The sequence below is a fragment of the Mobula birostris genome, chromosome 13 (assembly GCF_030028105.1).
Source record: "Mobula birostris isolate sMobBir1 chromosome 13, sMobBir1.hap1, whole genome shotgun sequence".
Classification (NCBI taxonomy): domain Eukaryota; kingdom Metazoa; phylum Chordata; class Chondrichthyes; order Myliobatiformes; family Myliobatidae; genus Mobula; species Mobula birostris.
Genome location: NC_092382.1, coordinates 111,574,826 through 111,591,420, shown reverse-complemented (window position 1 = coordinate 111,591,420; position 16,595 = coordinate 111,574,826). Strand labels below are relative to the sequence as shown.

At 50.3% G+C, this 16,595-nt stretch overlaps 1 protein-coding gene across 3 annotated transcripts in view; it reads left to right on the top strand.

Moving 5' to 3' along the window:
• Positions 1-16,595, top strand: part of LOC140207356 (alpha-2-macroglobulin-like) — a 127,795-nt gene that overhangs the window by 97,251 nt on the left and 13,949 nt on the right. For all 3 annotated transcript variants that reach the window (XM_072275908.1, XM_072275906.1, XM_072275907.1), the window contains exons 25-31: positions 2,641-2,803; positions 3,444-3,670; positions 4,080-4,295; positions 8,386-8,501; positions 8,970-9,042; positions 16,073-16,141; positions 16,255-16,360. In XM_072275908.1, the coding sequence (XP_072132009.1) occupies positions 2,641-2,803; positions 3,444-3,670; positions 4,080-4,295; positions 8,386-8,501; positions 8,970-9,042; positions 16,073-16,141; positions 16,255-16,360 (970 nt within the window). The remainder of the gene's footprint in view (positions 1-2,640; positions 2,804-3,443; positions 3,671-4,079; positions 4,296-8,385; positions 8,502-8,969; positions 9,043-16,072; positions 16,142-16,254; positions 16,361-16,595) is intronic.

The window sequence follows — 16,595 nt, the reverse complement described above, 5'->3', positions numbered from 1 at the left end:
TTGGTGAATGATAGACAATTGTTAGTTGAAAGACAATTGATGTGTGAGTGATAGAGCATTGGTGGTGGGTGACAGACCATTGGTGGTGGGTGACAGACCATTGGTGGTGGGTGACAGACCATTGATGCTAGGTGAAGGACCATTGATGAGTGATGGACCATTGGTGGTGGGTGATAGACCATTCCTGTAAGGTGATAGACCCTTATTGGGAGATGATAGACCATAGGTAGTGGGTGAGGGTCCATTGGTGAGTGATAGACCATTGGTGATGTGTAATAGACCATAGTGAGTGATAGACCATTGGTGGAATCTGATAGAGCATTGATGGCAGGTGAAAGACCATTGGTGAGTGATGGACTATTGGTGGTGATGGACCATTGGTGGTGATTGGTGGGGGAGGGTGATAGACCATTGGTGGGGGCTGATGGAGCATTGGTTGTGGGTGATAGACAATTGCTGGCGGGTGATACACCATTGGTAGGGGGCGGGTGATGGACCATTGGTGTTGGGTGATAGACCATTGGTGAGAGACCATTGATTAGGGGTGATAGACCATTGGTGGTGAATGATAGACAATTGGTGGTGGGTGATAGACCATTGCTGGTGGGTGATAGACCATTGGTGAGTGATAGAACATTGATGGGGTGATAGACCACTGGTGGGCAGTGATAGACCATTGGTGAGTGATAGACTATTGTTGGGGGGTGATAGACCATTGGTGGCGAATGATAGACCATTGGTGGTGGGTAATAGACAATTGGTTGGGGGTGATAGATCATTGGCAGTGGGTGATAGACCACTGGTGAGTGAAAAACCATTGGTGTTGGGTAAACTAGTGGTGGGTGATAGACAATTAGTGGTGGGTTATAGACCACTGATGGGGTGATACACCATTGGTGGTGAGCGATAGACCATAGGTGAGAGATAGACCATTGGTGATGAGTGATAGACCATTGGTGAATGATAGACCATTGGTGGTGGGTAATAGACGATTGGTTGGTGACAGACCATTGGTTTTGGGTAAATTGGTGGTGGGTGATAGACAGTTGGTGGTGAGCACTAGACCATTGGTGGGTGATAGACCATTTCTGTTGGGTGATAGACCATTGGTGATGACTTGGTGACCATTTGTTCCTGATGTTGGGGAAGTCCAGAATTTGTTCCCGATGTTGGGGAAGTCTCACAGTTTGAGGATAAAGGGGAAGCCTTTTAGGACCGAGATTAGGAAAAACTTCTCCACACAGAGAGTGGTGAATCTGTGGAATTCTCTGCCACAGGAAACAGTTGAGGCCAGTTCATTGGCTATATTTAAGAGGGATTTAGATATGGCCCTTGTGGAAAGGGATCAGGAGGTATGGAGAGAAGGCAGGTACAGGGTTCTGAGTTGGATGATCAGCCATGATCATACTGAATGGCGGTGCAGGCTCGAAGGGCCGAATGGCCTAGTCCTGCACCTATTTTCTATGTTTCTATGTTTCTATGAGCGATGGACCATTGGTGAGTGATAGACCATTGGTGGTGGATGATAGACCATTGGCAGATGATATAGCATTGGTGGTGAGTGATAGACCATTAGTGGTGAGTTCTAGACCGATGGTAGTGAGTGATAGACCATTAGCGATGGGTGATAGACCACTGGTGTTGGGTGACCATTGATGGTGGGTAATAGACCATTGGTGGTGAGTGATAGACCATCAATGGTGAGTTATAGACCAGAGGTGGTGAGTGATAGACTATTGGTGATCAGTTATAAACCAATGGTGGTAAGTGATAGACCATTGGTGGTGGGTGATAGATAATTGGTGATGAGTGATCAACCATTGGTGGTGGGTGTAGGACCACTGAGATGAAATGAGTGGTAAATGCAGTTGATTTACAGGAATCTCGGGTAACTGAGGCACATTGGGAGGGACTGGCGGACATTAGAATTTTGTGGGAGGGGCTATTGAGGAGCCTGTTCCAGGACATTAGTATTTGGGGAGTTTTCAGGGCGTGTGCAACATTGAGATTGGGGGTTATTTGCAATGGCTGATGAATATTGGACAGCTCTGGAGGACGCTGGAGGTGTTCACAGTGTGTATGATGGGTGCTGGCTGATTACGGGAGGATGGGATCATGTGTAAGACACATTTGGAGCTGAGGTTTAGAGCTGTGTTTGGAGTGTGTGAGGGAAATTTTGAGGGCTTGGGCAACTTTGTTAGTGTTAGGGGTATCTGTGCAGAGGGTGGGTGGTCTTTGAAAGGCTTGCAGGACATTTGTGTTTAAGGGGCATTTTTGGAGGATTTGATGGATATTAGGAGAGGGCAAGGGTTATGTGGCGAGTGAGTGAGGCTCTGGGGGATGTGTGGAGGGTGTTGTGAACGTGATGTGGTTTATTTGGGGCAGGTGAGACGGATTTGGGAAGTGGATGAAAGTATTTGCGGAGTGTGTGGGGTACCTGAGGGATTTAAGATAAACGTGGAGAAGGAAGAGGTGTTTGTGTGAAGGGTCTTTGGAGGGGCTGAAGGGTATTTGGACAGGACAACAAACAGAGTGTATCCGGAAGAGAGAGTTACCTGTCTGAGTGGAAGGAGGGTGTCTTGCTGGGGTGCAAGGACTGGGAGGCATTTTCTGGGAATGTCTGACTGTCTCTCTGTCCAGACGACTGTGCTGGAGACTTCTCTCGCTTGCCTGAGGAAGCAGATGGAGACAGTGAACAACACCTACACTCTAGCGCTTCTCGCCTACACCTTCACCCTGGCAGGGGACGACACCTCGAGGGATTGGCTCCTCAAGAAGCTGGAGGGGCTGGCCATCAAGAAAGGTGAGGGACATTCAGTGGCACCCCTCCCCCTCAGCTCACCTCCACTTCACTCTCCCCAACTGTCGACTCTCTGCCGTCCTCTAACGACTCCTAAATCCTCCTCCATTGCTACAGCCTTAGCCATCCTCCCTCCTCAACCCTACATTGCCTCAACCCTCCTCTTCCTGCCCTACTTCACCCTCAACCCTCAACACTCTTCCCTCTTCTTTACCCTCACCAGTCCAACTCCACCACCTCGGTCTTCCTCTTCTCTCCTCCCCTCCACCCACCCTCAACCCTCCACCCTCCTATTAATCCTCCCCAATCTCCCATTGCTTCAACCCTCTTCTTCCCTCCCTACACCCTCAACCCTCAACACTCCTCCCTCCTCTTGCACCTCCCCAATCCTCCTCCCTAACTTCAGCCCTCCTCCTAAATACTGCGCCTCAACCCTCAACCCTCTTCCCTGCTCCTCCACTGAACCATTCTCTAAACCCTCCTCTCCTTACCTCTCATTCTCAACTTGGACCGCGTTAAGCCTTACACTCTGTGACCTTGGACTTTTGTGATCCTCCACCCTCCTTTCAACCCTCGGACATCATGGCATTGGACCTCCCCCCCTCCCCACCGCCCACCATGACCAATCCCCCTCACCGCACAGATGGAATGAGGCACTGGACGAGGAAACCGGAGGCCAGGGAAAAGGATCAGGAGTTCAACTGGTACTGGTGGAGGGCTCCCTCGGCTGAGGTGGAGATGACGGCCTACGTCCTCCTCGCCCTCCTGTCCCAGCCCCACGTGAGCCCCGCAGACCTGCAGCAGGGCACATCCATCGTCGGCTGGCTGGTCCGGCAAAGAAACGCATACGGGGGCTTCGCCTCTACCCAGGTGGGTGTGGCAACGGGGTGGACGAGGGGGGGTTGGGGGAGGGGGAGCGAGATGGAGGGGCGGGGTGAGGATTGGAGGGGTAGAGGGAGGGAGGGGTTGAGTTAGGAGATGGAAAGGGAGGGGAGGGGAGGCTGGGCAATGGAGGTGGTGACCAGGGAAGGGGAACTGGAGGGAACGTGAAGAGTTTGGAGTGTTCCCTGGGAAGGGGAGTTGGGTTTCCCCGGCCCACGTTCCCGCGACGTTTTCCTGGTCTCCGTTCCTGTGCCGTTTTCTTGTTCGGCGCTCAAGGGCCGCTGGATTCCCTGACTTTGGGTTCCTGGTCCGTATTCCCGGGTCGATGTCGGGTGGGGTAGGGTGAGCACAGTGGCCTGTTCTTCATTTGTCACGGCGTCTGCTTTCTCCACCCCAGGACACCGTGGTGGCGCTTCATGCTCTCTCACTCTACGGGAGCCTGACCCACGTCTCGGACCCCCAGGGGCGGGTCACCCTGACCGGCAAGAAGGGCTCCAGCCGGGAAATCCAGCTGGACGCCTCCAACCAGCTGGTACTTCAGACCGAGACGCTGCAGGACGTCCCCGGAGACTACACTGCCCTCGTCAGCGGGAGCAGCTGTCTGTTACTGCAGGCGAGTTCCCTCATTCTCCTTCTCTCCGCACATCCCCTCCCTCCCTCCGAACCCCCTTCTCTCCATCCTGTCCATCTTCCTTCTCCACCCTCAACTGTCCCCCTCCCCTCCACCCCAACTCTTCCCTGATCCCTCCCTCCCTCTCTCTCTAAGCCCTCTCCTTTCCTTTCTTTAACCACCCCAGCTCAGCTCCCTGCTCTCTCCGTTCCTCCCACACTCTGTCTCCCTCTCACTTTCCCTCCTCACTTCTCCAACTCCTCCCTTCCTCCCTTCCCTCTCCCTCTCCTACTGCCCAACTGACCCCTCCCTCCTTTCGCCATCCTATCAAGTCTCCCCCTCCTTCTTTCCTCCCTTGCCCTATCTTCTTCGGTCCAACTCCCCCTCTCCTCCTTCCTTCCTGGTCCTCTTCCCTTTTTCCTCCATGGACGTATAGTGCCAGAGCACAAAAACAGACTCTTCAGCCCATTTAGTCCATGCTGAACCATTTAATCTGCCTACTCCCATTGACCTGCACTGGGACCATAGCCTTCCACACGCCTCCCATCCATGTGCCTAAACAAACTTCTCTTAAATATTGAAATCGAGCTTGCATCCACCACCTGCCTTGGCAGCTCATTCCCCACTCTCGCCCACCCCCTAAACTTCTCACCCTTCACCCTTAACCCATGCCCTCGCGTTCTAGTCCCACCCAACCCCAGTGGCAAAAAGCCTGCTTTTATTTACCCAATCTATACCCCTTGTGAATCAAAGTTCAAAGTAAATTTATTACCAGATACAGCCCTGAGATTCATTTTCTTGCAGGCATACTCTGTAAAACCATAATACAATAAAAAACCATAACAGAATCAACGAGAGAGCGCAGGAACTTGGGCGTTCAACCACAGGGCAAAAGACAACAAACTCTGCAAAGACACAAAGAAAGAAATAATGACGAGAAATAAATAAACAACAAATATTGAGAATGAGTTGAAGAGTCCTTAACAGTGAGTACATAGGTTGTGGGAACATTTCAATGATAGGGCAAGTGAAGTTATCCCCTCTGGTTCAGAAGCCTGATGGTTGAGGGATAATAACTGTCCCCGAACCTGGTGGTGTGGGTCCTGAGGCTCCTGTACCTCCTTCCTGATGGTTGAGGGGGTAAAAACTATTCCTGAACCTGGTGGTGTGGGTCCTGAGGCTCCTGTACCTCCTTCCTGATAGTTCAGGGGGTAATAACTGTCCCCGAACCTGGTGGTGTGGGTCCTGAGGCTCCTGTACCTCCTTCCTCATGGTTGAGGGGTGATAACTGTCCCTGAACCTGGTGGTGTGGGTCCTGAGGCTCATGTACCTCCTTCCTGATGGTTGAGGGGTAATAACTGTTCCTGAACCTGGTGGTGTGGGTCCTGAGGCTCCTGTACCTCCTTCCTGATGGTTGAGGGGTAATAACTGTTCCTCAACCTGGTGGTGTGAGTTCTGAGGCTCCTGTACCTCCTTCCTGATGGCAGTCACAAGGAAAGAGCACAACTTGGATGGTATACCTCTTGTCAAATCTCCCCCACTCTCCTACACTCCAGGGAATAAAGTCCTAACCTATTCAATCTTTCCCTATAACTCAGTTCCCCCAGACCTGGTGACATCCTTGTAAATTTTCTCTGCACCCTTTCAAACTTATTTATATCTTTCCTGTAGGTAGGTGACCAAAACTGCACACAACACTCCAAATTAGGCCTCACCAAAGTCTTATACAGCTCCAACATAACGTCCCATCTCCTGTACTCAATACTTTGATTCATGAAGGCCAATGTGCCAAAAGCTTTCTTTACCACCCTATCAACCAGTGACGTCACTTTCAATGAATTATGGACCAGTAGTCCCAGATCCCACCACACTCCTCAGTGACCTCCCGTTCACCTACCCTGGTTTGTCCTACCAAAGTACAGCACATCATTCTTGTCTGCATTAAATTCCATCACCATTCTTCAGCCCATTTTTCCAGCTGGTTCAGATCCCACTTCAAGCTCTGATAGTCTTCCTTGCTGACCACTGCACCCCCAATCTTGGTGTCCGTCCACAAATGTTCTGATCCAGTCAACCACATTATCACCCAGATCACTAATATCAATGACAAACAACAACGGACCCAGCACCGATCCCTGCGGCACTCCACTAGTCACAGGCCCCCAGTCAGAGAGACAACCGTCTACTTCCACTCGCTGGCTTCTCCTGCAAAGCCAATGTCTAATCCAATTCACTACCTCATCTCAAATGCCATCTTGCTGGACCTTCTTGACCAACCCCCATGTAGGACCTTGTCAAATTCCTTGCTCAAGTCCATGTGGACAATATTCACTGCCTTGCCTTCATCCACTTTCCTGGTAACTTTCTCAACTGGTAACTTTTTTTTAGTTGGACATGACCTACCATGCACGAAACCATGCTGACTATCCTTAATCAGCTGCTAACTATCCAAACACTTAAATATCCAGTCCCTTAGAATACCCTTCCAATAACTTGCCCACCGGCCTGTCATTTCCTGGTTTATTTTTAGACCTTTTTTTTACACAGTGGAACAACACTGGCTATCCTCCAATCCTCCGGTACCTCACCTGTCGCCAAGGATGGTTTGATTATCTGCGCTAGGGCCCTGGCAATTTCTGCACTTGCCTCCCGTAGGGTCTGAGGGAAGGCCTTGTCAAACCCTGGGGATTTATCCATCCTGATATGCCTCAACACCACAAACCTCTCCTCCTCTACCATGCACAAACAGGCTCAACAATGTCCTTCACAACTTCAACAAAACATCCCATCTCCTCTACTCAGTACTTCGATTGATGAAGGTTTAAGCTTTCCATCATCCCAACTGCCTCCTCTCCTTTTCCCTCCAACTCTGCTTCTTCCCTACACCCGTCCTCCCTCTGTAACGGATCTGAGGATTCAGGTGTCAGGGGGAATAGCTGTTGAGATCGTGGGGAGGAAGGCCTGGCCTTACTGAGCGGAGGGCACCTTCTAACCTCTGGCTTCACTGCGAGGCAGCTGGTGATGACTGATGGGGCATGAGAAGAAGGAGGGGTGAGTGGAATGAGTGAGTGAGGAGGGAGTGGCGGGTTGGAGGCAGGGTTAAATGGAGGATGGAGGGATTAAGTGAATGGTAGGGAGTGTAGAACGGTGGGAACAAGAGTACAAGATGTTGGATCAATGGGCTGAGGGGAGGGTAGACAAGGGGGAGAGGGAAAGAGGGAAGGGAAGGGACAGAGCAAGCTTGCAGGAGGAATAGTGAGGATGAAGAGGGATGGAGGAAGGGGATAGAGGGACGGGGTGAGGGAAGGGATACAGAGAGAGGGAGAAAGGTAGGGGACAGGGAGGAAGGGAGGAAGGGGACAGAGAGACGAGGGTGAGGGGGAGGACAGAGAGACGGAGGAGACACCAAGATGGAGGGGAGAGGGAGGGAGGGAGGAAGGAGATAAAGAGATGAGGGTGGGAGAGGCGACAAAGAGGGAAGGAGGTGAGGACGGAGGACAGACAGGGAAGGAAGCAACAGAGAGGGGGACCAGGGGAGGGAAGGAGATGGAGAGATGAGTGTGGGGGAGGGAGGGGACAGCAGGATGGAGGGAAGAGAGGAAAGGAGGGAGGAAGGAGGTGGAGAGATGAGGAAGGGGTCAGCAGTTGGAGGGGAAGGCTGGAGAGGACAGAAGGAGGGAACGAGGAAGGGAATAAAGAGATGGTGAGGGAGGGGATAGTGAGAGAAGGAACAGCAGAACAGAGGAGAGAGGGAAGGAGGGGATAGAGAGAGATACGGTTAGGAAGGTTGGGGGGGATAGAGGGACGTGTGAAGGTGAAAGAGCAGGGCGGAGGGGAGGGAGGAAAGAGAAGGAGGGAGAGATGGAGAATGGAGTGGGAGTGGAGGGGAAGAAGGAAGAGGAGCGAGGAATGAGGGAGGATAGATGATTATAGGAGAGATCAGGATGAGAGGGGAAGGAGAGGGTGGGATACAGTGAGCTGGGGGAGGGAGAAGGAATGAGGGAGGGGCAGGACACAGGGAGGAGAGATGGTGGCACAGGGGAGCCATCTGTAGCCTGCGGTAACCGTCCCTCCACGCACTCTGTCCCCTCAGACCATACTGCGATACAACATCCTTCCCAAACGTCACGACGCCGCCTTCCTGCTCTCGGCCAAGATGAAGAGATCTGATGACGGCCCCATCGCAGGCACCATCAACATTAACGTAACGTGAGTGCGGGACGGGTCCAGAGCGGGAGCGGGGAGGAAGGTGGGGGCGCCGGGGCTCCCGTTCCCATCGCGATGAGAGGGATCCGTGTGGGAGAGGATCGGTGTTGTGATTGGAGAGTGATTTCACTCGATCCCAACCGTGTGTCCCTGGGTGTGATTCCCGATATCCAGTCTGTCCCCCTGGGAGTGATTTCACTCGATCCCAACCGTGCGTCCCTGGGCGTGATTCCCGATATCCTGTCTGTCCCCCTGGGAGTGATTTCACTCGATCCCAACCGTGTGTCCCTGGGCGTGATTCCCGATATCCTGTCTGTCCCCCTGGGAGTGATTTCACTCGATCCCAACCGTGCGTCCCTGGCCGTGTTTCCCCTGATCCCAGTGGCATTTGCTGTGTGTGAGTCTCGGGAAAATAAACCCTCTGTGTTTTCCTCTCTGATTGTGGCTGCTTTCTGTCCGTCTCTCCCTTAGGTACGTGGGGCCTCGTGCCATCTCCAACATGGTTATTGTGGATGTGAAGATGCTGTCCGGGTACTCTGCTCAGGTGAAGAGAGGGTTTGTCCCAGCTGCTCCTGGCCCGAGCTGTGGATTAGGGAGTGCGGGTGGAAAACCGGCCCTTGCTGACCTCTCCCCACTCTGTCCCACCAATCCCCTATGAACCAGATTTTGTCCATCAGGGGGTTTCTTTGTAAGACGCCCCCCCCATCACAAACAAGAATTGTCTGGGGGTGGTGGGAACTGAACTGAAGAGACTGGGGAAGAGGAGGTTGGGTCACAAATAGAGAAAGCTTGGAGACACTGTGAGAGGGAGGATAGGCAGGTGATAGAGAAGGGACGCGCTCAGACCGAAAGTTTGAGATGTGTCTATTTTAATGCAAGGAGCGTTGCGAACAAAGTGGATGAGCTTACAGCGTGGATCAGTACTTGGAGATATGATGTAGTGGGCTTGGATGGTTCAGGGACAGGATTGGTTACTTCAAATGCCGGGTTTTAGATGTTTCAGGAAGGACAGGGAGGGAGGCAAAAGAGGTGGGGGCTTGGCACTGCTGATCAGAGATCGTGTCACAGCTGCAGAAGAGGTGGACGTCATGGAGGGATTGTCTACGGAGTCTCTGTGGGTAGAGGTTAGGAACAGGTAGGGGCAATAACTTTACTGGGTGTTTTTTATAGGCAGCCCAATAGTAACAGGGATATCGAGGAGCAGATAGGGAAACAGGTCCTGGAAAGGTGTAATAATGAGGGAGTTGTCACGATGGGAGATTTTTATTTCCCAAATATCGATTGGCATCTCCCTAGAGTGAGGGGTTTAGATGGGGTGCAGTTTGTTAGGTGTGTCCAGGAAGGTTTCTTGACACAATATGTAGATAAGCCTACAAGAGGAGAAGCTGTACTGTGCTACACATGCCCCTACACTTCCTCCCTCACCACCATTCAGGGCCCCAGACAGTCCTTCCAGGTGAGGCGACACTTCACCTGTGAGTCGGCTGGAGTGATATACTGCATCCAGTGCTCCCGATGTGGCCTTCTATATATTGGCGAGACCCGACGCAGACTGGGAGACCATATTGCTGAACACCAGAGAAAGCAGGATCTCCCAGTGGCCACACATTTTAATTCCACGTCCCATTCCCATTCTGACATGTCCATCCACGGCCTCCTCTACTGTCAAGATGAAGCCACACTCAGGTTGGAGGAACAACACCTTGTATTCCGTCTGGGTAGGCTCCAACCTGATGGCATGAACATTGACTTCTCTAACTTCCGCTAATGCCCCACCTCCCCCCTCGTACCCCATCCATTATTTATTTATTACTTCTTTCTCCCTAGGCCTCCTGTCCCATGATCCTCTCATATCCCTTTTGCCAATCAACTTCCCAGCTCTTAGCTCCATTCCTTCTCCCTCCTGTCTTCTCCTATCATTTCGGATCTCCCCCTCCCCCTCCCACTTTCAAATCTCTTACTATCTCTTCTTTCAGTTAGGCCTGACGAAGGGTCTCGGCCCGAAACGTCGACTGTACCTCTTCCTATAGATGCTGCCTGGCCTGCTGAACAAGCTGTACTTGATCTGGTATTGGGAAATGAACCTGGTCAGGTGTCAGGTCTCTCAGTGGGAGAGCATTTTGGAGATGGTGATCATAATTCTGTCTCCTTTACGCTGCCTGGCCTGCTGCGTTCACCAGCAACTTTGATGTGCGTTGCTTGAATTTCCAGCATCTGCAGAATTCCTTGCGTTTGTATCCTTTACAATAACATTGGAGGGAGATAGGAACAGGCAAGTTAGAAAAGCATTTAGTTGGGGTAAGGGGAATTATGAGGCTATCAAGCAGGACATTGGAGGCTTACACTGGAAATAGATGTTCTCAGGGAAAAGTAGGGAAGAAATGTGGTAAATATTCAGGGGATATTTGTGTGGAGTTCTGTACAGGTACGTTCCAATGAGACAGGGAAAGGATGGTAGGGTATAGGAACCGTGGTGTACAAAGGCTGTAATAAATCTAGTCAAGAAGAAAAAGAAAGCTTACAAAAGGTTCAGAGAGCTAGGAAATGTTAGAGATCTAGAAGATTATAAGGCTAATAGGAAGGAGCTTAAGAAGGAAATTAGGAGAGCCAGAAGGGGCCATGAGAAGACGTGAAAGAATAGAACTTATCAAGTGTGACAGTGGGAAAGTGTGTATGGAACCGGAGGAAATAGCAGAGGTACTTAATGAATACTTTATTTCAGTATTCACAATGGAAAAGGATCTTGGTGATTGTAATGATGACTTTCAGCAGACTGAAAAGCTTGAGCATGTAGATATTAAGAAATTAGATTAGATAGATTAGATTCAACTTTGTTGTCATTGTGCTGAGTACAGATACAAAGCCAATGAAATGCAGTTAGTATCTAACCAGAGATGCAAAGAATAGTGTTATTTACAAAATAACTGTGAATAAAAAGTAAGTGCTACGGCACACAAATATAAAAGTACTGAGACAGTACAATATAGGTGCAATACTGCTTAGCGCTGTGATGGGAGTTTCAGCATGGTCACAGCCTCAGGGAAGAAGCTCTTCCTGTGCCTCCTGGTGTGGGAGCAGAGGCTCCTGTGGTGCCTACTGTATGAGAGGAGAGTAAAAAGTCCATGGTTAGGGTGAGATGCATCCTTGATAATGCTATTCGCCCTGCCCAGGCAGCATTTATGGTAGATGTTCTCAATAATGGGCAGTTGAGTGCCAATAATGCGCTGGGCAGTTTTCACCACACGCTGGAGTGCTTTGCGGTCCGATACGGGACAATTGCCATACCACACTGAGATGTAGTTGGTGAGTATGCTTTCAATGGTATAGCGGTAAAAGTCCATCAGTATCCTGGGACAGAGATGAGCTTTCTTGATGCTCCGCAGGAAATAAAGGCGCTGTTGTGCCTTTTTGATCAGGATGGAGGAGTTCAGGGACCAGGTGAGATCCTCGGAAATGTGGACACCAAGGAATTTGAAGCTTGATACACGTTCCAGTACAGCTCCGTTGATGTAGATGGGGACGTGAGTGTGGCTCCTTGCAAACCCGAAGTCCACAATGATCTCCTTGGTCTGCTGGGTGTTAAAGGCCAGGTTGTTGGCACATCACGCTGCCAGCTGCTGGACCTTGTCCCTGTAGGCTTTCTCGTCGTCCCCTCTGATCAGGCCAACCACCATGGTGTCGTCTGAGAACTTGATTATGGAGTTAGAACCGTGCACAGGAACAGAGAAAGAGGATGTGCTGGAGCTTTTTGGAAAGCGTCAAGTTGGATAAATTGCCAGGACCAGATGAGATGTACCCCAGGCTACTGTGGGAGGCGAGGGAGGAGATTGCTGAGCCTCTGGCAATGATCTTTGCATCATCAATGGGGATGGGAGAATGTATGCAACAAATTCCATACATTCACCACTCTCTGGCTAAAAAAATTTCTTCGCATCTCCGTTCTGAATGGGCGCCCTTCAATCCTTAAGTCATGCCCTCTCGTACTAGACTCCCCCATCATGGGAAACAACTTTGCCACATCCACTCTGTCCATGCCTTTTACATACGAAATGTTTCTATGAGGTCTCCCCTCATTCTTCTTAACTCCAAGGAATACAGTCCAAGAGCGGACGAACGCTCCTCATATGTTAACCCTCTTATTCCCGGAATCATTCCAGTGAATCTTCTCTGTACCCTCTCCAACGTCAGCACATCCTTTCTTAAATAAGGAGACCAAAACTGCCCACAGCACTCCAAGTGAGGTCTCACCCGCGCCTTATAGAGCCTCAACTGCTCCTATACTCTATTCCTCTAGAAATGAGTGCCAACATTGCATTCACCTTCTTCACTACTGACTCAACCTGGAGGTTAACTTTAAGGGTATCCTGTACCTTAAGTGTATCTCCCAGGACTTTCCCACACTTCAAAGACACGTCGTGACGCTGCAGGCTTCGTGTTGACGAAAATTGATGCAGTCCATGGTATGTTTTGACTTTCATGCGACCAAGTCAAAACCCATCTTTCGATAGTTAGCTCAGCCCCTCGCTCAGGCAGTGGACAGTAGCTCGCGAGAGTTCACTGCCCTGAGCCACTCTTTCAGCCTGTCCCCAGGATAGATCCCTTCCTCGAACAGGGGTGTGATCTTCAGAGGTCCCGTTGGTGTTTCCATAGCTCTGGGATCGTATGGGATGGGGTTACCAACCCTGTTCCTTTATGGTATATATTAACGATCTGGAGGAGGCGGCCAACTGTAGTGTGTCTAAGTTTGCTGATGACACTAAACTGAGTGGCAAAGCAAATTGTGCAGGGGATGCGGTGAGCCTGCAGGGAGATACAGATAAGTTCAGTGAGAGGGCGACAGTTTGGCAGACGGAGTACAATGTTTGTAAATGCAAGATCACTCACTTTGGAAGGAAAAATGGAAGATCAGATGATTATTTAAATGGTCAAAAATTGCAGCGTGCTGTTGTGCAGACGGACTTGGGAGTGCTTGTGCATGAATCGCAAAAGGTTGGATTGCAGGCACAGCAGGCTGTCAAGAAGGCGAGTGGGACGTTGGCCTTCATTGCTAGAGGGATTGAACTTAAGAGCAGGGAGGTTATGCTGCAACTGTATAGACAATAGACAATAGGTACATCAGTTGGCCATTCGGCCCTTTGAGCCAGCACTGCCATTCACTGTGATCATGGCTGATCATCCACAATCAGTATGCAGTTCCTGCCTTATCCCCATAACCTTTGATTCCGCTATCTTTAAGAGCTCTATCCATCTCTTTCTTGAAAGCATCCGTAGACTTGGCCTTCACAGCCTCCTGGGGCAGAGCATTCCATATATCCACCACTCTCTGGGTGAAAAAGTTTTTCCCCAACTCCGTTCTAAATGGCCTACCCCTTATTCTCAAACTGTGGCCTCTGGTTCTGGACTCACCCATCAGCGGGAACATGCTTCCTGCCTCCAGCGTGTCAATCCCTCAATAATCTTATATGTTTCAATAAGATTCCCTCTCAGCCTTCTAAATTCCAGAGTATACAAGCCCAGTCGCTCCAATCTTTCGACATATGACAGTCCCGCCATCCTGGGAATTAACCTTGTGAACCTACGCTGCACTCCCTCAATAGCAAGAATGTCCTTCCTCAAATTTGGAGACCAAAACTGCACACAGTACTCCAGGTGTGGTCTCACCAGGGCCCTGTACAGCTGCAGAAGGACCTCTTTGCTCTTATACTCAATTCCCCTTGTTATGAAGGCCAGCATGCCATTAGCTTTCTTCAGTGCCTGCTGTACTTGCATGCTTGCTTTCAGTGACTGATGTACAAGAACACCTAGATCTCGTTGTGCTTCCCCTTTTCCTAACTTGACTCCATTTAGATAATAATCTGCCTTCCCGTTCTTACCACCAAAGTGGATAACCTCACATTTATCCACATTAAACTGCATCTGCCACGCATCTGCCCACACACCCAACCTGTCCAAGTCACCCTGCATTCTCATGTCATCGTGTGTCATCGGCAAATTTGCTAATGTTACTTTTAATTCCCTCATCTAAATCATTAATATATATTGTAAACAGCTACGGTCCCAGCACTGAACCCTGCGGTATCCCACTGGTCACCGCCTGCCATTCCGAAAGGGACCCGTTAATCGCTACTCTTTGTTTTCTGTCAGCCAGCCAATTTTCAATCTATGTCAGTACTCTGCCCCCAATACCATGTGTAGGGAACTGGTGAGGCTGCACCTGGAGTATTGTGTGCAGTTCTGGACTCCTGACTTGAGGAACATAGAACATAGAATAGTACAGCACAGTACAGGCCCTTCGGCCCACAATGTTTTGCTGACCCTCAAACCCTGCCTCCCATAGAAGCCCCCACCTTAGATTCCTCCATATGCCTGTCTAGTAGTCTCTTAAACTTCACTAGTGTATCTGCCTCCACCACTGACTCAGGCAGTGCATTCCACGCACCAACCACTCTCTGAGTAAAAAACCTTCCTCTAATATCCCCCTTGAACTTCCCACCCCTTACCTTAAAGCCATGTCCTCTTGTATTGAGCAGTGGTGCCCTGGAGAAGAGGTGCTGGCTATCCACTCTATCTATTCCTCTTATTATCTTGTACACCTCTATCATGTCTCCTCTCATCCTCCTTCTCTCCAAAGAGTAAAACCCCTAGCTCCCTTAATCTCTGATCATAATGCATACTCTCTAAACCAGGCAGCATCCTGGTAAATCTCCTCTGTACCCTTTCCAATGCTTCCACATCCTTCCTATAGTGAGGTGACCGGAACTGGACACAGAACTCCAAGTGTGGCCTAACCAGAGTTTTATAGAGCTGCATCATTACATTGCAACTCTTAAACTCTATCCCTCGACTTATGAAAGCTAACACCCCATAAGCTTTCTTAACTACCCTATCCACCTGTGAGGCAACTTTCAGGGATCTGTGGACATGTACCCCCAGATCCCTCTGCTCCTCCACACTACCTAGAAGGATATACTGACTTTGGAGGCAGTGCAGAGGAGGTTCACAGGGAGTGGGGGGGTGGGGTTAGACTATGAGGAGATGATTGAGTCGCCTGGGATTGTACTCGCTGGAATTCAGACGAATGACAGGAGATCTTGTAGAAACATATAAAATTATGAAAGGGATGGATAAGATAGAGGCAGGAAAATTGTTTCCACTGGGAGGTAAGACCAGAAGTAGGGGACATTGCCACAAGATTCGGGGGAGTAGATTAGGACGGAGATGACAAGGAAATGTTTTTCCCCAGAGAGTGGTGAATCTGTGGAATTCTCTGCCCAATGAAGCAGGGGAGGCTGCTCAGTAAATATACTTAAGACAAGGTTGGATAGGTTTTTGCGTTGTAGGGGAATTAAGGGTTACTCCGACCCCTCCTATTTCTTGTGTTCTTATGTTCACAGCCGGGCTCCAGCCAGGAGGGGACAGAGAGTGGAGGGGTGGAGGGGAGTTAGATGAGAAGGCATGATGCAGGGAGCGAATGAGGGGAGGGAGAGGGAGTGGATGGATTGGGGGGGAGCGGTTCGAGAATATATAAAAACAAACTAATGTTTGATCATTATAATTACTTTTCTCTGCTACAGATTACGCACCATCCTCGTATCAGTAAGATAGAGACAGAGGGCGGCCACTTGGTGATGTACATTCCAGAGGTGAGTCCCTAATCTGCTTCGGCTTGGGAGAGGGGACGCCTGGGCATTGCGGGAGCAGGGGACGTTGCGAAGAGATCTCATGGTAAATTCCCAACCCACCACTCGCCCTGCAGATGGACAAGCTCTCGTCTATACAAGTGTCCGTTCCCCTTCACCGGGACTTTGTGGTGGAGAATCTTCAGGATGCCTACGTGAAGGTCTATGACTACTACGAGACAGGTATGCACTTGGCCCCTCCTTTTTCCTTTCCAACACACTCACCACCACCCTGGCCACCGGGCACCTCTCCTCCCTGCTCTCTGCCCAGCGGATCCTGCCCTACCCCCTTTCCACAATTACACTGAACGTCACCCCTCCTACCACCCTCCAACCTGCTCTCCGCACCCCTCTTTCTCCACGCCCCTCCCTACCCATCAACCCTCTCCATGCTCCCTCCATATCCCTCTATACAGCT